This window comes from Pagrus pagrus, assembly GCF_965226575.1.
Source record: "Pagrus pagrus genome assembly, chromosome: 23".
Classification (NCBI taxonomy): Eukaryota; Metazoa; Chordata; class Actinopteri; order Spariformes; family Sparidae; genus Pagrus; species Pagrus pagrus.
The window spans coordinates 14723390-14746994 of NC_140205.1; the positions used below are offsets into that span (position 1 = coordinate 14723390).

The following is a 23605-nucleotide window of genomic DNA, read 5'->3' on the forward strand; positions in this document are numbered from 1 at the left end:
TCAGCCAATCACCCATCCATCCATCCAACAATCCATCCATCCATCCATCCATCCAATCAGCCAATCATCCATTCAGCCAATCATCCATTCAGCCATTCATCCATCCATCCATCCATCCATCCAATCATCCAATCATCCATTCAGCCATTCACCCATCCATCCATCCAGCAATCCATCCAACAATCCATCCATGTTGTGGGGAGCTGGAGTCAATCCAAGTTAACATTGGCCAAGTAGCGGGGTAATTTTTTCTTTTTTTGCATTTGCAGTATTTTGAACTGGGTGACTATAGTGACATTCCTGGGAATCACAAGTGGCACACAGTTCGTGACACGTTTCCCATCCCTTAGCATGGCTAACGGCTACAACTCCCAATCTCCCACTGTGCTCCTGGACGCTAATTTCTCTTGGTAATCTCCTGATTTCATAGCAATACAAATCAAATGTGTGGGATGTGTGTCATGCACCTGCAGGCAGGCAGGCAGAGTTGAGGACGGCACGTGTAAACGACCCTGCCTGATGCTGGTTTTGTCACTGCGCTCTCTAAACGTTCCGCTCTGCTTCCGAATCTCACTTCACTTGGTGCAAGACTTTCCCCTTTATTGAAATTGGCCTCCTGCCTTCCTTGTCCTCTCGGCTCCACTCTTTAGACGTAGTCCTGCATCATTTTATCCTTTCTCTTCTTGAGAATCTGCCCATCTGGCACTGTTTGCACTTAAAGACATTTTTATTGTGATGTAAATTTTAGATGTTGAGTTTTGATCACACTTATGTACATTTTATATGTTTTTTCTATTTATTTTACTGTGAGCTATGAATTTAAGACTAAATGAAAAAAGTATTTTTACTTTAACATCCATGAATTTGCTCTATTACTCCACATGTAGGGTTGTATCGCAGCGGGAGCGTTAAAGGTAGGCCATTTGGCGATACCAGGAAATCTCACAACCTAATGTTGGCAGGTATGTGACATCGAATTGTTATCACATAATGTTAATATATGCACACTGTAGAAAAACACAAACGCAGACACATTCTGACCAGTCACCATGACTGATGTGCAGCAGAACTGATCTAATTAGCTGTTTATACAACTGCCATGGAGGAAAGCCTCTTATTTTCTTTCAGCTCTAGCAGTCCATAACGTTGTGGAATTGGTCGAATTTTCGCTAAATTGTAGGTGCATTGTGGTGACAAGCAGCAGATACAACAAGACACATTCTCACCGTTTTTTAAAGAATTGTCAAAATTGTAAGGTAGAATCTTATTTCTAAGGGCTTATTTCTAAACCCAAAGTGAACAAGTTGATTCCTATTGCAAACAGATTGCAATATGCTCACCACACTAAAAGATTCTGCCACTTATTGTCAGAAAATAAGGTTTTAGTTCATAATTTATGACAGAAACTGGTGGTAAATTACATAAAATATCCCAAGTGAATAAATCAAGTAGTGCATCGTTCACATTTATGTATATTGTATGATTCTTGTGCGGTATTGTCTAATTGATAAGCCATTGGGAATACAACCACGAGTCGTGCCATCATTTAAAAAATAAAACCAATTGTCTTTTGAGATGACAAGTGGATGGTTCTCTCGTTTGCAGCCTTGCTAATTAAATGAGAGAACAATACATTCCCTCTCTGGGTACCCAGTGGCTCCACGCTTTGAGCGTCTCCACTTTTATTAACACATTTCCAATAACTTATGTAAACCGAAATGGAAATTAAGTCTTGCCTTGTTATGCAAGCGTATATATTATTTTCCTAAGATCTTTTCTGAATCTTTTGATATCCTGCAGCAGCCTGGGAAATAAACTTAGGAATCACTTCTTTCAAAATCGTCTCAACAATAGCAGCCCAGGGATCCTTTTTATATAAAAAGGTAGCGTATAATATTATTTGAATACTTGAGATGATTCAGCACGCACCGTGAGTGCTGCCTGTATGTACCGTCATGCCTTTGAATATCTCAGCTGCATGCTGAGGGACCACGTTCGCCGCATCCTTGCAGGAGTCACGTGCACGTATGTGCTTGCATGTGTTTATGTGAGTCACCGTGGCATGTTTCCTAGAGATAAGAACGCAGCCTTCACCCTGGGAAAACAATGATTAGAGGAATCTCTTATTCTCTGCAGGGCACCCCTCTGCAGTCACCGCTAGCAGCAGGAAATCCTTAATGTTCACACAGAGTTAGAAGGCACCTGTGGTATTTGATTTTATCTTGCTTTAAAATTAAATTTTGAGCCACTCCTTTGCTGTCAGAAAGCATTTTGAACATCATTTTGCCATTAAGACCCCACATCTTCGGAGTGAGCAAAGAATGATTTTCAAAAGCTCATAAATAGCCCCCATCCGAGCTCTCTTCTGCATCTTTCCAATTCACCCTGTGCCTGCTCCTTTTTACCCCGCCAAAAGAGGGGAAAGCCTGGGACGTTAAGATGATATCCCACTCCATATTGCGCGTTAAATCCAAGCTAATGCGGTGTGGACTCACCTGTGCGCTGTGGGAAGATCAGGAGTCAATTAGTGGGATTGGTGGGCAGTCTCGGCCAAGCAGCCAGAGCCGGTGACAGTTTGCTGCGGACCACCACACCGCGGGAGCCAGGTGAGGAGCAGGGGAGCCTAAATGAAATGCTAATACAGGCCACATAAGTCAGGGCTCTCTAATTGGAACACAGCTGCTGCAGGGACCAAGCATCCTATGAAGCGCCGCAGAAGCAGAGGAAGCAGTGGGTCAGCTTGATCAGGTCAGGGTCTCTCTCTGTGTGCAGCTCAAAATACTTGGCCTAATATGGCTGGAGGAATCCAAAGGAAGGGAAACACTGAACAATTGAAAGAACAAAGAAACGTATTGTTACTGTTGCTTGGCATAGGCTAACATCTGTTTTATAATATATGAAATATCAGATAAATCAAGATAATGGTCATGATTTATTTTTTGCTTTTCAAACCAACAGTTAAAGAATAGTTCGACATTTGGGGAAATATTCTAATCCACAGTCCAGCAGCATTAAACAACTTAAATCTTCCACAGGCTTGTATAGGCACTGAGACTAACTTATGCTAGCTGTTTCCTTCTGTTTCTAGTCTCTGTGCAGGCTAACTAACTAACTTAACTAATTTAAACCTAACTTAATAAGCTAACTGTCTCCTGGTTGTGGTGTGCAGAAGTGAGGTTTCTCATGTTACTCTTTACAAGTACTGTCAATATATTTACCAAAATGTTGATTTAGCCTTTAAGCTAAATATCTTAAAGTGTCAGTCTCAAGTGTTTAAGCTAAAAGATGACAAAGGTGATTAGCAACGACTTATGGGAAGTAATTTGGCTCGTGAGGATGTGCCAACACAGTGACAGACGCGCTTTTAAAAACCCTCAGTGACTTTACAATCTTTAAAAAGATTTATCCAAAAAGGAAGAAAAAAAAATTCCTTTTAGGCGATGACTCGGCAGCATGTACTCCAATCTTTATTTCTCTGAGGAGATATTCTTGGAAGAGAGGATGTTACTGAATCACAAGCCAAGCTTATTGAGTATTTTGACAGCTTCTTAAACCTACTCTTAGATTTTTAAGCTTCTTTTTTCATTACGCGTGCTGATGTCAATGCAGCGCGTTATGACACGAGTTCAGATGAACACGTGATTAGCCGAGGCAGGAGTGTGCTGCGTTTCAAACAGGGGTGGCATAAGTCAAGCTGAGAGGGAAGAAACAAAAACAGACGTAGTGGGAGGAATGGAGAAATACAGACGGGGAGAGAATTGGAAAATTTAATAATCATCTCATCATCTCTGTTGCATTTCAAGTCCACTACACTCTGTCCACGAGTCTTCTTCATGTTTCAAGTCCTCCTCCTTTCTCTTCAGGGGAAAGGGAATTTGCCTCGGAATAATGCATGAGCTCATCGTGGGCGACGGACAGGAGGCTCCTGCCTCTGAAGTCTTCCTACCTTATAGATGGCAAGGCGATTGACATGAGCCACCCATGAGGGAAGCTCAGGTGGGGAGGTGTTAGGTGAGCTTTTAAAACCGTTCACTGTAATAATGAGGCCGTCTCCCGCAGTCGCACGAGCTCAGACACTGAGAAAACTCCTTTTTTTTTTGGAATTAAAATTTTAAATGAAAGCACAAATTGCTGGTTTGCGCTGGTAAAAAATAATGTCAAAATAATAAATTCTTTTTTTGATCGCACCATGCCTGCTTTTCTTCAGAGACATCGCACCAGCCATATGAAGCCTGCAGCGAGACTAATGTGGAAGCACCAGTACGCCTACAAGACTCACAGTTGCCTTCTGCCTTGGAGCTATTCCTAGTGATTCAAATTCAGTCTCCTGTGGGCAGGAATTGCTGATCGCTTTTACTAACATTCATCCTTTAAAGGGGCATTATGTAATTTTGGGGAACACATTTTAATCAAAAGAGAAACGTGTTCATTGACTTTTTTTTTTTTACATCTAAACAAACTAAATAAACAAATTGTCTTTGTTTTCATGACTGAATAAACTGAATAAACAAACTGACCTTAAAGGATAACACAGTTTCATACTGTTTTACTTTGTTTATATGAGGCGGACCCTGCCACCTTTCTAGCTTCAAACAATGTTCCGTGGACCTTATTTTCCTCTGAGAACAGCTTGTTTATTCAGTTATAGAAACATAAATATTTCTCAGTTTGTTTTATTACCTCATTAATATTGTAAATATTTCTTCTCCAAAACTACATAGTGCCCCTTTAAGTTCTTAAACACAGGAATGTCCCTTTTCTTTTCTGGTAAATAGAATAACTCAATAAGGAAGCGATGTTCGAGTATAACAAATGTAATGTGTTTCACAGATAAGCTGTCATGCTTCTTGCTCGCTCTCTCTATCTCGCGCTCGCAGCACGACTCGTCCTATATAAAACTGTCCCTCACTGTCATTTTTCTCTCAACTCAATAATTTCGGTGTCTTCTCCGCTGTCAGCGTTTATCAGCCACTTATAGCCTCTGGATGTACCCCGCCTGGACACCTCTGGACGCCGGGACACAAAACCATGCGCACGGGCTGACAGATAGAAACCTGATTCTGTACAAGTGAGGTCAGAGGACTGTATCCAAACCGTCTGGCAGAGTACACTAATATCCCCATGCTGAGCAGCGTGGTGCTATTGAGCGCGACCATGCGCGTCCGTCTCACTCGGCTGCACTCAATGAGCCAAGCCCATGGAATTGATGGGCAATGGGAGGGAAATAGGAGAAAGGAGGAGAGAGAGCGGAGGAGAGCGAATGATGTGCCGCGCTCCCTAATGCACATTATTCCATCACATAAACATCAAGATACTTTGAATTAGAGGGCGGTGTGAGATGTGGCTTTGTCGGCCAATTCGAGAGTCCTGCTGGATGGGAAATGTGAAAAGTGTTGAAAGGAAACACCTCTGCCGGGCTGACAGCCGGAGCTCCTTCTACCTGCTACAGCTCGTTCATTATAACAACAGCCCACTGCATTACAGCTCTCCTCTCCCCGGCCACACAAGCCTCCTACCTTTTTATTTTTTAAGGGTACTGTCTTTCCCCTCTTCTTCCAGCTTTGAAGCCATAAAAGTCTGCTGTGTTGTATCTCCAGCCTCCAGTGACATTTGATGGACTGCTGGATTACAGCGGCTGCAAGTGTCTGGAGGGAGAAAATAGCAGCGGCAGGAGTGCGGAAAGTCAGTGTACCCAGTCATGATGCGATGTTCTCTTTCCTGCCACATTATCTAGTGCGCCTGACTTACATGCAGTAAAAATGCAGCGCTGCAGCTTTCATTAGTGCACGGAGCAAAGATTATGGCTCAATGCAGGGCTATGAATTATGCATGGGCTGTACACTGTGGTACGCCGTGCACCCCCCCATCGCCAAATTTCCTTGTTCATCCTAACATGAGGAACACACCCACAGAGTATTGCTCAAGCACAGCCGCACCGTGAATGCACAAACATTCAAATTAGTGGCTGGCTCGCAAAAGCGGAGCGAGAGAGCATGTTTTAGCCGTGAGAAGTGCAATCAAGGCAGTCGCAGAGGCCCCTCCTGTGAACCCTCACTCTCACTTTTCCCCCCTGAATGCTTTTTTTGATGACATAAATCTTAATCCGTCCTTGCGTCATCTTTGCAGACTCTGCTTAGGTAGAGGAACCCACAGAGGAAGTATCACTCGGACTGCAGTGCAAGACCACAAAACTTGACTTTGCTTTTATATGCAGTTTCATCAGCCGCCTAAATTTGCTTCGCACATTAGACGCATTAAAGAACGATAAAAATATATACACCTGACAGTGGATGGAAATCAATTCGCCAACATTAGTGAAAGACAAAACCCGGAAAATGGAAAAGTTATCAAGTTCAGGTTTCGAAACAAGGATTAGCCCCTCAGGTCGTACAGTCTCTCCACAACATTGAGTTCTAGCATGGGAATCTCACCACACAGCTTAGAGTTTCGTAAAAATAAAGTTTGTAACGATATGTTTTCAACTCGTCAAGGATTATGTGGAGGAGGTAGGATTAATACGGATCATGGATGATTAATATTTGCTTTTCATTTCCCATCTCAAGCTTATTTTATTTTTGTTTTGTTTTGTTTAACTGAACTTTAGAGCTATTAAAAAATGTTTTGGCAGAGGGAGTGTGATCTCAAAGGTTGTCCAATACAGTGCAAATGGCAGGATATTTACTGTGACTGGAGGTTCTGTCTGTTTAATGACATTTAGATCCCCACAGCAGATGGTGGACATGACAGAAGCAGCAATATTAGCGAAATCCAATTCAAAGGCAACGCCAGCCATTACTGCAATCGAGTTACACATGATAAATAATACAGGAGGAGGGCGATTATTTGGCTCTGGACTTTAAATAACAATAAAAGACAAAAAAACAGGAAGTGGGTGTCATGCTTGTCCCAAGTTTCAAGCAACAGATGCTCATGTCTCCTATTAATGAATAGATACTCCCATGTGCGCGTCAGAAACGAGAGACCTCTTCTCATTGAACATGCCCCACACGCAATAATCCACCACGAGAGACTAAAACCATAATCCTGGAAAGATGCTTAAATACCTGTATGAACCTTTCAGGTTAGTATGGGGAGGGGATTATCAGCAGTCCCATTTAGCATGTATAGAAACAGCAGTGACTCAGACATGTCAACCAGGCGGTGATTTATGTAAAAGTAATGGCAGACTGTACCTGAACAGCACTGGTGTACATTGAAGTAAACAGGGGAATAAACTGTGGATGAAAAAGGACATAGGACCCTGTCATATTTTAGTCGCTATAATCAATATTTTCATAATAACAACAGATCACATGCTTACTAGTATACAAAAGAGGTCACTTGTTGTAATGCCAAGCCAATGACCACAGTTCAAGACTGTGTTACAACGTTTGGAAGCATCTCCAGCCATGTTTGAGTGACACAACCAATTATTTTAAGGCAAAACAAGCTCTTGTTCTAACCCTAACCAAATGGTTTAGGTGCCTAAACCTAACCAGATCGTTAGCACAGCGCTGTCACACGAGTTGGCAGCGACAAAAAGTAGCTAAAGTGATTTAAGTTCGCTAGATGGAAAGAAATATGAGTCTAAATGAATTCATTGTTACGCCGTATCGATTGGATGTGTAAATTGGCAACAACCTGCCAACAAGTCTGCCAAATCAAGTAAAAAGGTTTTAATTTATCAGTGTCCTGTTAAGGTACAAGTTCACAGGGACGTTTGTAGATGCGAGGGCTCTGCAGCTTCCAGCATTTGACACTCCCTGGCTGTACCTGACTGGACGAACATCACTTCTGGGTCGTCTATTTTTATTTCCTGGCTACTTGTTTGGAATCTTTCTCTTATGTTACGTAAATGGTTAACTGAAAGGTGTTTCTAAAGACATTTTAGGTTAGAAAAAGGTCATGCAGTGGCTGACTCTGTCTTCATTGTAACTCAACAACGGTCAACACGCTGAAAACACCTAGTTTGCTTAAAGTAGCCTCGGCCAAACAGCTGACCAGGTCAATAGCACCCATTCGGAGCGTCCATGTCTGTTAAATTTGTTTGCGATAGTGGATGTAAAGGTAAGTGTTTGAAGTGCTGCTCATAAAAGCATTCATTCACTTCATCACACGAAACCCCTTGTAAAGTAACTGTACAACAGCTGTATGGGGGAAAAAAGATGTGTAAATCACTCCAAATTCACAGAAAATAGCGCTTTTGAAGGAAGCTGTCATTTTCGAATTGCACCCTCTATTACCTCTTCACTCTTCCTGTGCAAACATTGTTTATGCAAGCAGGCATGGTTCTGAATGATAAGTGCTTCCTTTAATCAGTCTCTCCGTAAACCATCAGCGGCTTGTTTACCTCGCCTTCTAAGCCCTTGATACTAAATCAAAAAGCTGGTTGTATTTTTTTTCCTTGTGACTCCTGCAGAGTGCATGCTCGTTGTCCATCACTCTTGTCAATGCTAACCAACAACCCTGAACATCTACACCTTCCTCTCTATCAGTTACACATAAACAGAACTCACGTGAGCATGCTGAGATAACCCAAAGGCTTCAGGCTGCTTACAATATCGCTGCCACCCCTCGTTTTCCTGTCACATATCAACCTGATCTTCAGAAGGCCGTGACAGCCCCCCTCAGATTTATAACTCAGTCTGTTTACATTGCAGTTTTCTCGTTTTCAGCAAATCTCGCTGTGTTTTATGCCCGAAGTTATGAAGTGGCAATAAAGAACATAGTGAAGGGAAGAGCGGAGAAACAACACTTCCATCTTTTCCCCTCATTTCCTCCGATGCGTCCCGTTGACCCCCTCGGCTGCTGGCAGGCTGGCTGGTGTTGATTTTAGCCCACAATCAATTCATTTTAATCACAATGGGCAGCGTGGGGAGTGGAGGGGGGGTGGCGTGCTAATTGATTGGCAGGTATTTGCATATACAGTATGCAACAAAATGTCACGACCGGCCTTGGTGGTGACCTGCGTGGGCGGTTGGCAAAACAAACTGATGAGGGTAATTTATCATGCGGCTTGTGCTTTGCTGAGCAGGGGCTGCCGCACCCACTATTGTTAGCGTCGCCAGTCACCTGTCACGCCACGGTGGGCACGAGGAGAGGAGTAGACAGAAGAGGAGAGGAGAGGAGAGAGAGGAGCTGGGGATGGAGACGCAAAGACGGAGAGGGGAGAGATGATGTGCTGAGGGGAGAGGCAGATGAGGATGATACTGTCTGTGAAATGTCAGACATTCATTGCTGCTGCCGATCAGTAGTATCAGTAGATGTAGCGTGTGCAGACACTCCAGGTTTGCCAATATACCGTGAAAATAAGTTGTTGTGTTACAGAAATGTTGCTGGTTAAATTGAAGGATATATGGATGGATAGATACACAGCTGCAAGATTCTGATCAAAATGGGATATTTTTTTTTACAAAGAATTGAGATCAAGATTTTCTGCTGGTGATCTAAGGGACACCGTTTAATGAAAACATAGACAGAATAAGCAACATGCCAATTACGCTAAATTTAAGAATAATCAACTGAGTCTCGAGTCGCGCCTTTGAACAAATGCTTTTCTAGATGCATGTGATTAACAAGTTTTAACTAATACAAAGCTCACATATAGCGAGTGCCTACATTACCCACACTGCAACTTAGCCACTGAGTGACATCACTAGGGGCAATTTATGAGATTACACACAGCTTCCTCTGGAGCCACGAAAGGCTTTATACTACTTTTTCAACATATGCGGTCGTACTCCCCAAGACCTTTAAACACAAAATGAAGTCTGTAACTTCTAAAGAAAGACATAACAATTGTCTTCCCATGAATGCAAAAATGTAATGTCTAAGCAAAAAAATAAATCTTCCTTGCTCAATTTAATATGCTGAAGGATTTCGCTGCTTCAGCCTTATTTGCTCTGGTAGCTTATGGTAGCTTATATTATCAAAGCTAAACTAAATATTGTTTTATAACTGACATCACTGAGTCAATTTGCTGACTTTATGAATCTTCTCTAGTTGTGCTACTGTCACATTACGCTCATAGTTTACCCTAACCCAATAATTGTCACTTTTGGCCACAGTTGCAAAAGTTACATGGTCTCACTTTTACATTTCAGTTCTGTAATACATCAATGATGCTACTATCAATCCATTCTCATGGATGCAGCCTTGGCCTGGGGGAGGGGTCGTCAGGTGGTCCCCAACCTTCTTAGAGTGTTTTGACCCTTAACCACAACACTCTCCAGTTGGCAGGTCAGCAGTGATTGGCCATGTCACTGCCCCCCTCCTCCAGGCTTCCAGCTAAGGTCCTCTCTCTTGTGCCAGAGCCAACAGGAGGCTCTCTCTGCCGCTTCTCCCAGCCTCCGAACGGCTGTTTTCCTCAAGTGGCCTCTCAAATCCCATCTTTGTCAACAGATTCCATGCTGATTGGGCTGGGAATCCTCGACAACCCACAACTTCCACTGTCATCAGCCATGTTGTCCACCCCTTTTCCCAGCAGTCAACAAGTTGCTGGTACTTCTCTTTCTTCCTCTCTGCCGCCTCCTCACAGTTCTCTTCCCACGGGACTGTTAATTCCACTAGGATGATCTTCTTCCCCTCCAGAGACCACATGACAACGTCTGGTCTCAGAGTCGTGGACAGTACCGCCTCTGGGAAGTGGAGTTTCCTCAAGACATTAGAGCAGTTAGCATAACAACTTTATAAATAACTTTGGCTAACTTAGGTGGTAAGTCATAGCCTCTGTACTCTTTCCAGGCTCTTGTTAATGATAGATGTGTCTGTGGTTTGGATGTATTTACAGGACATCAACAGCTAGCTTAACGTTAGCTCCGTCAATTGTAAGCAGCAACACTTGAAATATCCCGTCCTCACAAGCAATTAGAACACCCCAACACTGATCAAAACTTACTGATTCCTATATCATGTGCAAGTGGCTAACATTAGCAAGCTTGGTAAGAAGACAGCCCACGTTTCTCCTCTTTTGGTGGCGGCTAACCGCCCAAACCGCCAGCCACTGCATCAAGCTAACATGTCTTGGACCAGTGTGTCCACTGAACGCACCAGACAAAATGGATATCAACCCTCCAATTGCCAGTGAGATGACAAACAAGACCCCCAAACTTCCTTACCTTTGGTTAATTTCCACTATCCTGTTACATTTGTTTTGTTACCATAAGATTTTTCTTTCACCACATTTTCCTCCCTTTTTTCTATCACACATCTATTTCCTCACTGCCCCACCTCATCTTGTGCATATTTTGCCATACAGAGTACTGCACACTTGGGAAGAAACACAGCAGAATCATCAACGTATAAAAATTAGATTCCAAGGTGCTTCAATCATGATTTGTTCTCAATGTGATTACATGTGCAGCTCTATTCTGCACAAAACTCACATATCAAAGTACAGTAATGTGGTACTGTAGGTCAATATATAAAGAAACATTACCGGGGTTAAGACCCTGATTCCCTTTAGCACCTCCATGTTCAGCCGACACTAAATAACGGTTGCCGTACTGAACTGAAAACCAATGAGATGAGGAAATCCTGTCCCTTAGATAGGTATAGGTGAGTGTGGATCAATAGAAGTGTTGGATGCTCTGCGGTGAAATAACAGAGCAGCTGAGGCTGGGCGGCTGAATCATTACTCTCACTGTTATTACAACTGTACGGAGTCTGCGGTAATCCTCCTGTGTACAGGCTGTGCTTATAAGGTAAACATTTGGTCATCATCACCATAATTATGCCCAAGTACAAGTCCCCATGCACGGCCTGAGCAGAAATATAGTTAGGGGGCTAAAGGGAGCCAATGCAACTCATTAATAGTGTGCCAGACTCACCGTGATAACATTGGATCCAATTCCTGAGAGAGGTTTTATTTTTTGACCAATTAGCTGCCTGAACAACCTATTGGCCATGAAGTGATCTCTGCAGGGACTTTATCAGACCATGCTCTATTAAATCAGCTCTCTGGCTGAGCAGTTATGTACCATCACAGTGCTTAGAATGGCTGCCTCTGATTGATGTCACTGCCAAATGCCAAGTAATAACGGCTGTTATTGTATGTCTCGATGCTGCTGTTTCCTTATGGATGCTTCCATTGCTTTGTGTGTGTGTGCCCAAGTATGTATGTGCACTCTCTGATACAGACATAATGGGTGATTTTTTTTTTATGTGTGTGCGTGCGTGTGTGTGTGTGTGTGTATGTGTGTGGGTGATAGACCATTTCAGCGATATGGCTGGTTGGAAAGATTATCATAATGCTCAAGGGTGGAAGCTGTTCTGAATCCGAAATACAGTGTTAGAGTATTCACAGTATGTCTCCAGGTGGGTCAAAAGGCCTGGCAATAGGTGCTGTATAATGTAGGCATGTGGGAAGTAATCATAATGACTTTGTAAACTCTGCATGAATGCATCCACTGACACGTCTGAGTAACTCCAGGTTCGGGAAATTACTTTATAAATCATGATAATTCTTAAGAATGTACCAGTGCTATAGACTGAGGTTTTGTACACTGATTTAACTTCATTTAGCTCATCTACTTTATCAAGCTCTTTTAATTGCAGGTTAGTTGGATCATTAGTGATTGTTCTGAAGGAAAGGACACTCCATTTAAAAAAAACAAAAAAAACAAGCAACAATGCTCTTGTATTTGTGTGCTACAGGTAACCCTGAGGCTATGAAACTACATCCGGGAAGGACAGTTTGAGTGAAGCATTCATGAATTTGAATGAAGCCAAAATGCTACACTGTGCTTTATAATACAATGAGACAGCAAAACATGACAAATAAGGACAGAACCTCAAAATAAAACACAACCAAAACTCGAAACATGGACATGACGATTGGTGTAACTACCTTTAGTGCCACCCCCTCATTTGTTTTGAGGATGAATTCACCAGGTGGCCAACTTTAACATATTGCAGCTTTAAGGTCTGGGATGTTAACTCTGACTCTGTGCCATACTGTTGCCATTACTATCTTTAACCTGACCTTATGAATGTCTATATGAATGTGTCTCGAGTGGAATGGGTAGAGTGCGAATTATACATTGATAATCAGGGGGGTCAACTTATTCTTCAGGGCAAAGAAGGAACCCACAGCACAGGGTCGTGCTTCAGTGAACTGAATAATCCTTACAGTGGCTTTCTTGTTTAATGTTTGCAGTCTTTAGATGATGATAAATCAAATCCATTATACCAGCTCAGAGGGCATGTACCATACCACAAAATGTTTTTTGTCAGGGGTCACAAAGTATTCCAGAAAAGAAATTGCCAGCTAAACTTTTAAGTAAGTAAAGTGTATTAAACTAGCTAGATATAACCTGAACTGGTTACATTAACATTCAGTGTCGCTGCACACAAACGAAGGCATGAGATGGACTAACAAGCAGATGAGACGTTCAACTAACCTCAATGTATGGTCTTGGTCTTATTTAGGTCTATAGGGGTGTCGGAAATCACATTACACGATTGTTTAAGGCATTCATTTTGGAAATGTAGGTTGTAATATTTAAGATTACCAGTAAGAAGGATATACTGTATAGCTGAAATGTTTGGACCTCCCAACCTGTTTTTTTATTTTTTGGGGGGAGATAGGGAGCAGGTCCAAGTCTTAAATAGTGATCAGACCCCTAATCAAGACTATATTTAGCATACTTAGTGGTGGTAAGATTTTGCAGGTTTGCCTGTTATTATTAGATATTTGATTAACTGCTCATCTTATTTCCAATTTGTTGGCTGTTCTGTTTTTAGGCTGCGATGCTCTTGGTATAAAAAAAAGAAATTGCTTCAATTTGCACCTACATATACTTAAAACAGCCTTCATGAGCTCTGTACACCATCCACTGCTGCTGCTGCAGCCAAACTACACTGACTAACTTTATGTTATTCCAAAAGGATGCACTGAAGCACTTCACATCCCCCCACATCTGAGACTTGGATTACACTACTCCAGATATATGGAGCCATTTTATGTTTAGGGGGTTGTTTTGTTAAGTCCCCATCTACTTCAGTTGTTTAAGAGAATACTGTTTTGCTGTGAAGCTCCAGAAATATTTTGTGGACTACGAAACTTCACCTGATTTGCCTTCCAGCCTGGGGGTTAGTGGATAATAACTGAATTTTCATTTTGTGGTGAACTTTCCCTTTAATGCAGCACTCCTCTCTTGTTTTGTCCATGTACCTGTGTTCACGTTGTGGTCATCTTGTCCCCGTGTTGCATTTATCTGTTTTTCTCCTTCTGAATCACCTCAGCTCTTTGGTCATAATCCAAAGCCAAGACCAAAGCCAGCCCTTCTGGCTATACACACAAGCCAGCCTTGATCCTTCCATATGAAACACGATGAGAGGCGGCTGGCAGCAGAGAGGTCGGACGGGGTAAACATGTTAACCCTGCAACACAAATCACACTAATTCCCCATACAGCACACCTGAAATAGAGTCGTCTTGTCTGCACTTGCATTAACTCTGCCCTTTCTTTGGTCGGTGCCATGTATAAGGTTTGGCTTGGCACTCATAAGGGCAGGCAGTTCTAAACTGCTATCATTGTTGTGTTGGCAGTGTGAAGGCACACTGATCCCCCTGAGCAGGATGATAAAAATCTGTCACAGTCCCCTGCATGGAGGAGCCCATTGTTTTGGGGATTAGGGAGGATTAAGGGCGGATGCTGGCGACCGAGGGGTTTGAGCAGTGTGACCCTTTCACTAATCATTATGAGACAGATACAGAGCACTCAAACTCTTAAAGCCCAAGATCGCAATGGATTATCAATTGTTCATGGCTGACAGGAGCAGAGTGAGGATGAAAAAGAGGCATAGAGTATTGGAATGTGGCGACAATCGGAAAGGCCCCCGAGCGAGGTGCAACCAGTGTCCAAAAATATCTTACTTAATATTTATTAATGACTCATAAATGGGGCTTTTAGTCGCTCGTATTAGTAACCAGCGTGTTATTATTCAAAGCTTTTAATCTGAACAACATGCTGAGTTATAAAACCAAAATGCTTATTGTAGAAACCCTTCTTAAGGGACAGTATGCTTTCATCTTCAGCTGTAAGTTGTGTCATGGTGAGGTCAAATAGTCTCTCTGGGTGAAGCAAGGAGGAAAATAACTAAATGAACTCTTCATGATATGTCAAAGGGAGTTTGTTGAACACTGAATAATGGAAAAATATTCTTAGGAATTGCCATATTATTGTTTTAACAAAGGAACAAATGGCTATGTATAATTTTAAAGGGAGTCAACTGTAATGACGTATCCACAGAACATTATCACCTGACTCTGCAGATCCCCTCAGCTTTAAGGAGCGTTCTAGCACCTTTCAGCTCAATGTTTTGGTTTTACAGGCCATAACTTTAATGTTTTGGTTCACTTGTTAATTTCTTTGCAACAATGGCAACAAATATGCTCCGAAAAACCTATTAAACTCTACCCACACAGCAGCAAACGACAGGCAAACTTAGCAATTGAGTAACTGGTGAAGATGATGAGGTATTTAGCAGATAGAGAGCCAAGAAAGTTTGTCATGAGCTGTGGGAGACAAAACCAGACATAATAGGGCAGCAAATATTGAACTCATCAGAAAATCATCCATATAGGTCGACTGTGAGAGCAGCTCATTACAACCCATAATTAACATTACGCGGTACGCTTCAAGGCTAATGTTGTTTTAGGAATGGTGATATATGACATTTTGGGAGTCCCTGGCAAATGACCTATTTAGTCGTTTAGGTATGAGGATGTATTGTTATACTATGTTTATTGATTGCATAGGCAGGCAAACATCATGCCAACATTTTAACCCAAGTATACCTACTATATGTGACAACGCATGCAACTCATTCAACAACCCCTAAAAGAAAAAAGATCCGTGCCAAAAAAAATATGCATTATCAAAACTTTTCTAAAACTCCTTATTGATGGATTCGCTGTTACATTCTAAGTCATTTTCATGCATTGACCTTGGACCTTAACTTAAATATTCATTGTTTTTAATTAGCCAGTTTTTAAGTTGGTATATGATTGTCTCATAAATCGTCAGAAAACAGACTGAGGTTTTTCAGCAAACTGTTGTGTGTTTACATACACAATGGAATCATATACAAATGTAGCACAATTATAAATCCAAGTTGATGGTTTTGCTGAAGACTTTGGATAGGATGCTACAGTCTCCTTTCTTAGTAATATTGCTTATTATCCCTTCCTAAAAGCATCGCTGGCAAAAAAAAAAAGGCATGAGCCATGAGTGGCGGTTAGCGGAGCACACTGACAGTTAGCTAACAATGTCTCAGCAGAGCTGACTTCAGATGTTAGCAGGCTTTGAGCTTCAGTGCAGTGTTTTACAGTGGAGTCAGCAGGGTCTCACAGGATAGGAGACAGCTAATGAAAAGCTGCACCCAACTGTTTCAGACAATGAATCCGGTTGGTTACTCGGCACAGTAGACATCTTATTACTGAAACTGACTTGACATTTCTGTTAGGCAGAGTGTACTTTGCTATAATTAATGTGGGGCCCACTCACTAAACTCAACTGTCATCTGCAGTTGCTTGTGAAAAAGACTTTCAAGCATTTGTTTTTCTTTAATTTAGCCAAAGTTTTAAAGCAAAGCCAATAAAGCTTAACAAAGTGATTAGTGGTTTCCATTTGGTTTTCTGCTTGTCTTAAATTTTTGATTTAGAGATCCTCAGGAGTGAAGGAGACATGACATCCGAGGGGATACACATAGCTCTTACATTTTATATTAAAAATAATTTTAAGTTGTTTGTCTTGTTCTTTATGTATTCTTCTCAAAATACATTGTTACCAGCGGGAGCTTCCAATCACCATGTCCTTCCTGGATGTCTGTGATACAGCAAAAATTGTTATTGTAATAATCCACTTAAAGTTGATTACCTCAGAAAAAACATTTTTTTTCCACAGTAACACCCTGGATAATTGTGTATGCACATGACTTCTTGAAGAAATTTGCCTTAAGCAAACATTTTTCTTTCACAGTTTTGGCAGCAAAGGCGCAATGGGTTGACTAACGCCAAGAAGTCCAGTTAAATGCAGCACTGACTGTCAAACAAACACACTAGGCAAAGTAATCTGCCTGTTAAAAGGCTTTTTACCTTCAAAGTATTTATTTTATTAAACTGCAGCGATGCTATCTGCAAAATAAAAGCATACATCTTTGTGTAAAGTGGAAAACATGACTTGAATTGAAAAGGCATGTCACCTGAATTTATGGCGCCATAAATATTTGCCTCTCCACACCTCCCAGTCAGCAATTGCCATTTTTCTCTTTATTTGCCGAGCCATTTTCATCATGTGTCACCGTGACTGACATGGCTGTTATAAAGGCAAGAGGTGAGTAATGTGACGGACTAAGGAGATAATGATTAAACACAGCCCCCATGTGTTTATATTATTTTCCACTTCCCCTGCCCTTTCCGTGCCTTTTTGCGCACGGATGCCTGCTGCACCTACATTACAGATAACAGCTACTTTGATGCATCATTTGCATCAATTTTATAATAGAACCTGCTGTTATTACAAAAAGTTCAGACTGTAGATGCATCTGCACCTCTAGTTGGAGGGCACCGAGTCCTTCAGAAGGTGTCAGGGTGCCACGGCACCACCAGCACTCATGCTGTGAATTGTGTTGGTGGGGGTCATGTCCTCCTTTCAGTCTCTCTGTCTCCCGTCGTCCTCCCCAAGAGAATTCCCCCTCCTACTTGTGTGAAGCTGTTAGTGTGCTAATCGCTTCAGCCCCACTCCATTATCAAGGTGCAGAGTTCCTGGAGGAAGTGCAGCCCCTCACTTCTCACCTGGTTCTTATGGGGATGGTTTGAATAAGCTGATGAGGGCTGCATAAACGTATAGAAGAGTTTTGACTGTGATAATGCATAGATACCAACCTGCTGACCAGCCTGAGAGGTATAACTGCAGCTTTAGTCTTGTTAGTGTATTAATTATTCACAATTGTATTTCTATCCCGCCATTGCAAGCACAGTTGTTTCAATGTGTGTATAAATGACATGACTGTAGACTTTTAAATTGCATGCAGCACATATGCCATAGTCCAATTTTGTGTGTGGATGGAAGGCCAGTCCTTCCTGTTAAGTTCTATGGAACACAGATGCGTCCAAATACCAAGAAAAGAAATATCAGATGACGAATTAGTTCTATTTTTATATCTATTTATATTGTGACAATGTTGCAGGGATGACTATTGGTACTATAATGAAATATGAATACAATGAGTTTTTTGATAATTGTCAGTAATGTGGATAAAATGACTAAAGGGGTAAAGGCAAGTATTAAGACGAGTATAACAGTCAGAAAATGACATCACTTCACTCTAATACAGCCTTTGAAACCAGAAAAAGACAATACCTTTGATAAATCAGGATGGAAAAATAGCCAAAATCTAAAATGACATATAGTTTCATATCATGATAACAATATAATATTTATATCCTCTTGTTGGTACTGTTCCTGGAACCTCATAGTTAATGTTGTTCCAGGACCATCTTTTTAACTTACAAAACAGCTCCACATCTGAAGCAGGCATTTGTGTTTGAGAGGGTTATTTGAGACTGATTAGGTTTGGATCCCCTTTGGGACATGTTACAATACTGTTTGCTAATTAGTCTTACTCTTAAGTTAATGGAAAAAAATATAATTGGTTAGGTTTAGGCATTAAAAATACGTCACGGGGTTCAAACAACAAACACCTTAGGTTAGGTTTATGAACCAAAACTACTTGGTTAGGTTTAGGAAAACGTGAAAAAACAACAAAAGAAAACTATTTAGTGTGCAAATTTGATGTGTCTTTTCCCCAAAGACACAGCTATGACATGACAAAAACTGAACTGATCAGTGGCAATGATGGTCCTGGAGCTACACCAACATGGCAACATTATTGCCCCGTCCTACAGTAATAATAAAGAGCAAGAAAGCCAACGTTGACTTGTTTTAACTTCCCTCTCTAAGTTAGGAGATGTTATGTGATTGTCACATACATCATGTCATTTTGTTGCCTAGCTAAATCTGCAACTATTAATGTGTTTACTTTTATGACCATGACAAAGATCACCTGACTGCTGACCTGCTCTCCACAGAAGTAAATTGTAAGGATTGGCGTAGAGACTGGGTTCCCTTTGCAACTCAAGATGGAAACTCTTGATTTGATTAACTGCTACATTACATGAATTTCAGATAAACTTTTGATCGACTGTATTTTGTCCCCCATCTTCTCCATTGGAAGGATGTTAGGAGGGAATCCTGTCAGGAAAACTGTCAGTATGAAGTGGAAGTTTCAAGTACATATTAGCATGTGAAAATTGCTTTAAGAAAAACTTCAAAAACTGTGACCCCATCCCTTTCCTTGTTCTCGAAACCATATTACATGTGGGGGAAGAATAATTCATGCGAGGAGAGAGCTGCTTAACTCAGTCTCAAACCATTCAGATAAAAAAGGCCCGGCTCTCCCGTCCTCTGAATGCATACATGAAAATACCATAAATGACATTTAAAGAGCGTGCGGGTCCAGCTCAGCTCTGCTTCATCATTCTCGCCAAATGGAATTACAGTCAGATAACCATTAAAGCAGAAAGCAATCAGAAGTCAAAGTGATTGAAAAGTACACTTCAGGAGAGGCGGGCAAATTGTTTTACATATAGGCCTGTGTTTTACTTCACTGCTGCCAGTCTCCAGCAGAGAGGGATACAATGATGACGATAATGATAGTGGATCTCTGTGCTCTGTTATTTTGTCAAATGAATACTCTAAACCCTGTGGTGTTCTCCTAAGAGACACATCGCGGCAAATGAGCAGTTAACTACCAAATATCCAGAGGGCAGAGAGTCAGAACCCTTCACGACAACTGAGCGAATTCGAGTCCGACATCGGGTTTCCTGCGCGGCAAAACAAGGCGGAGGAACGTATGTGCAATTACAAAGATTACAGAGGCAAAGAGGAACACGGACTGCCTGTCAGTCTTGGTCGAAGACAGAAGACAGCCGTTAAAGACGGGCTGATGGGGCGTTCTATTCCATAAGCCATTAGAAAGACAAAATGCAAAGATTCACTCCAGCTCAGTGACACGAGACTTCAACAATGCTGTGGAAATGATGAGAAGATGCGTGCTTTTGAAGAAATTACGCCGGTTTGACAATGCTGAAATAGCGTTGTCAAGCTTGCTGACCCCGCGATGACTCGAAATGTCTTAACAAACTTTAACTGGAGAATGACAATGATTTAAAAACACTTCGCCCTTGCTCATGGGGACTATTGACAGTGGTTGAAGCTTGAATTTACAGACATCTATTGAAGTAAAGCGCTTGTACTGTAGCTCCAGGTTGGCTTTCATTCATCTACTCCCTCCGTTTTCACTTTCATGTTGCTCTCTGGTGTAAAGTAACAGCAGGTCATAAAAATGTGTGTGTGTGTGCAATTCAATGATAAAGGTAAAAATAAGATGTATGTAACGCGGTTGTCAGTTATCTCAAAGAAACAATCAGAGGTTTTTGCAGTGAGACATTTCAGCCTGCACTGTTCATTCCAGGTTGTCACCTAATGAGATCCAATTAGAACAAAGCCTAATCAGGTCACTGATAAAAAATGAGTGTCTGTTATCAGATGACTGTACAAGTGATAACATATTTGATTAAGGGTCTCAGCGCAGCTATGCAGGGATTTATGTTAGCTTTCCTCAGCAGGAAGCTTTTATGACCCTCCATTAAATCTTTATTTATGCGTGTGACAGCTGAAACAGAAAGTCATGTCACGGGAAACACATGAAGTGTGTGATTGGCAGGGGCCAAGGAGGCGTTGTGCTCATATTAAAGGGGCACTATGTAGTTTTGGGAAAGAAATTTTAAACAGAAGAGAAATATCTCCATTGACTAAATAAACAACATATCTTTGTTTTCATGAATAAACAAACTGACCTTAAAGGAAAACACAACTTCATACTGTTTTACTTTGTTTATATGTGGCGGACCCTGCCACCTTTCTAGCTTCAAACAGTGTTCTGGGACCTTATTTTCCTCTGAGAACAGCTTGTTTATTCAGTTGTGGAAAAAAAAATATATTTCTGAGTTTGTGTTAATACCTCATTAATATTGTAAATATTTTCATTCTCAGTTTGAATTTCTTTTACAAAACTACATAGTGCATGCTGCATGGTTACAGACTATGATATTCTTTATTTTAAAATTGTAATCCTGTTAGTGATCCTGTTTTTACTGAATGTATCTGTAATCTAATTACATCTTTCTTCTGTAACTTTACCAGAATATTTACCTTTTTATAATCTTTATTACATAATCATGTTACATAAATTCCATTACTCCCCAAGCCTGTTTGTGACATACATACCAAAATATGTAATTTACATACATAACATCATACATTGTATGTTATGTGATCAAATAAGGACTCTCCTTTTGTATTTTGTATGCCACTGGACACTTAAATTTCCCTCAGGATAAATAAAGTATCTATCTATCTAAATGGTTTGTACATTGAACAGAAATACATTTTTGCTGCCGTATTGATCTCCCAACCTCGCCTGAAGTTCTGGGATCAGATGGATGAAACTATATTCACCTCACATATTAATCCATCAGACCTGCACCTTTAAACTAACCTGAGGCTCCAGATGGTTTGTTACACACAGAACCATCTGGAAAGGTGCCGCTAGAAACTGTTTGTAAAAGAGCAGCCACTTTGAAAAATACTTTGCAGGTGATTGGACAGACCATCTGTCTGTCACCGTCTATCTATCGGCTAACTTCAACCAATCAGATCAACAGTAGGAGAGCGCTACCAGCAGTAGAAACAGTCGGTAAATCAAACTCTTATTGACCCATGTCGACAGTTAAGACTCATTTATTGTACGATGGAGACTTGTCACAAGAACAAGAATGACCCAACAGTGGCAATAACATTAGTGATGATTTTTCTTATTGTTGGCCAAAGTGGGCAGAGCGTCAGCAGCCTTTCCAGTCAACAGAGTCCTGGCCAGAGGGTGACTTGTCGGCAGGGTGGGGCAGCAATTGTTCTTGCTTCTGTTGGGCAGTACCATTTCATATACAGGGAAGGGTTTATTTGTAAAAACAGATATCACCTTTTTCATTCATTTTCCTAAATCATGTTTTAGGATTTGTTTTTCTCTTTGCTTGTGTGTGTCTGTTTGCAAATGTAAATTTAAGCTGTAATTCAGTCTGGAACTGAACCGATTAATGATTAAAGTGTGTGTGTTGCTGTTAAAGAGCTTACGTGTGTAATACTCCACCCTGTCTGGGCTTTTTCCTCTCTGGCTCGCCTGTCATGATTCTTCCAAAGTCCCTTTTTTTCCAAAAGAACAAATGTTAAAACCTCTTGAATCTTAAAACCTGATCATTATTTGTCAGTAAAGTGATAAGACACCTACCAGATCTTGTTCCCTCCTGAGACATCCTTCATCCGTCTTGTCTTTCGCGTCACCTGGACACCAGTGGGTGTCCCACTGATGGTCTCAGGGAGCCTGGACGGAGGGACCTTTGTGGCTGTCTGGGGATCCTTGTGACTGGCTGCAAACATTGGTGGACACTGTTGTCCACTGACAGACTGTCCACTCGCAGACATTCTGGCCAGGGCAGCAATAAAGTCAGAATGACCTTTGTTGAGGGCTGCAAACACAGGTGGACACGGTTGTTGTTGTCCACTTATGGACAGTCCAGCTGGGGCAGCAACAAAATCATAAGAATCACAGGGAGTAGTGGTAAAATCCTTAAAGAGGGGAGAAGGTGTGGTTATTTCTTTTTCAGTCATTTTACCTTAAAGAAAAAATAAATGCTTAAATGAAATTCGATTACTTACCATGGGTTCACTCATGTCGTTCTGGGCAGTTCCAGACATTGTCAGAACTCAAAAGTACTTTGTAAAACTACCTTTAACAAAATATTTGGAGGGCTGATGTTCAGAAAGTATTGATTTTCTGTCCTGTGGGGTTGCTATAACAATACAGTTTGATTCTAGACGATTTTTTAAATCATAAGAGTGTGAAATCAATGGAATTATTTTGTATTTATTTGAATTTGATTTGAAAAGAGTTGTTTAAACCCGTACTTATTATGAACTGACTTGTAAATAAGTACATTGTCTAATGTATAATCTTCCTAGCATACAGCTGCATATATTGTCACAACTAAATATGGCTGCTTTTTAATTAATCGGGCTGAGAAAATGGTTCTCGTCAGCATGTGATGATGTGGGCTATTTTTCATTTCATTTGCACTGTTTACCTCATGTTATAACTACTTTCTAATAAATCACACCCCCTCTCATGCACTTGATATGATGCGTTAACACAGCTCAACATGCAAACACTGATAATAACTGATCATATCTGTTCATTCAAGTGTAGGCTTCTGTGTCATTACATAAAACTTAGTGGATATTGTGTTTTTGTTGTTGTGATTGTGGTTTAGGGTTGATCTAAAGATATACTTGCAGTTAATGCTTCAGTGTGTCAAATGTACTATTTTCACGTTTCCACAATATGCGTCATATCACATTCACATGATCTGTTCATGACTTCAATTTCACATCAGGCACTAAGCAAGAAGGCTGTCGAACCATGCA

At 41.1% G+C, this 23605-nt stretch overlaps 2 protein-coding genes across 2 annotated transcripts in view; one reads left to right on the forward strand and one right to left on the reverse strand.

The window, feature by feature from the left end:
- The window catches only part of LOC311252866 (uncharacterized protein), a 146231-nt gene that overhangs the window by 109892 nt on the left and 12734 nt on the right, over positions 1 to 23605 (forward strand). The gene's annotated exons all lie outside the window — the stretch shown is intronic.
- On the reverse strand, positions 21853 to 22971 carry LOC311252358 (uncharacterized protein). Its single transcript, XM_084345439.1, has 4 exons — positions 22841 to 22971; positions 22413 to 22750; positions 22259 to 22327; positions 21853 to 22047 (listed from the first exon to the last, which is right to left on the reverse strand). Exons 1-4 carry the CDS (start codon positions 22877 to 22879, stop codon positions 21927 to 21929), a joined length of 567 nt encoding a protein of 188 aa, XP_084201565.1. The 5' UTR covers positions 22880 to 22971; the 3' UTR covers positions 21853 to 21926.

Excerpts from the sequence above, each read along its gene's own strand:
- LOC311252358 (XM_084345439.1), bottom strand. The coding sequence starts at position 22,879 with ATGTCTGGAACTGCCCAGAACGACATGAGTGAACCCATG. Across the intron at positions 22,751-22,840 it reads ACGACATGAGTGAACCCATG|GATTTTACCACTACTCCCTG; the intron begins GTAAGTAATCGA and ends CCCCTCTTTAAG. Across the intron at positions 22,048-22,258 it reads CAGGGTGGAGTATTACACAC|AAGCAAGAACAATTGCTGCC; the intron begins GTAAGCTCTTTA and ends ACTGCCCAACAG.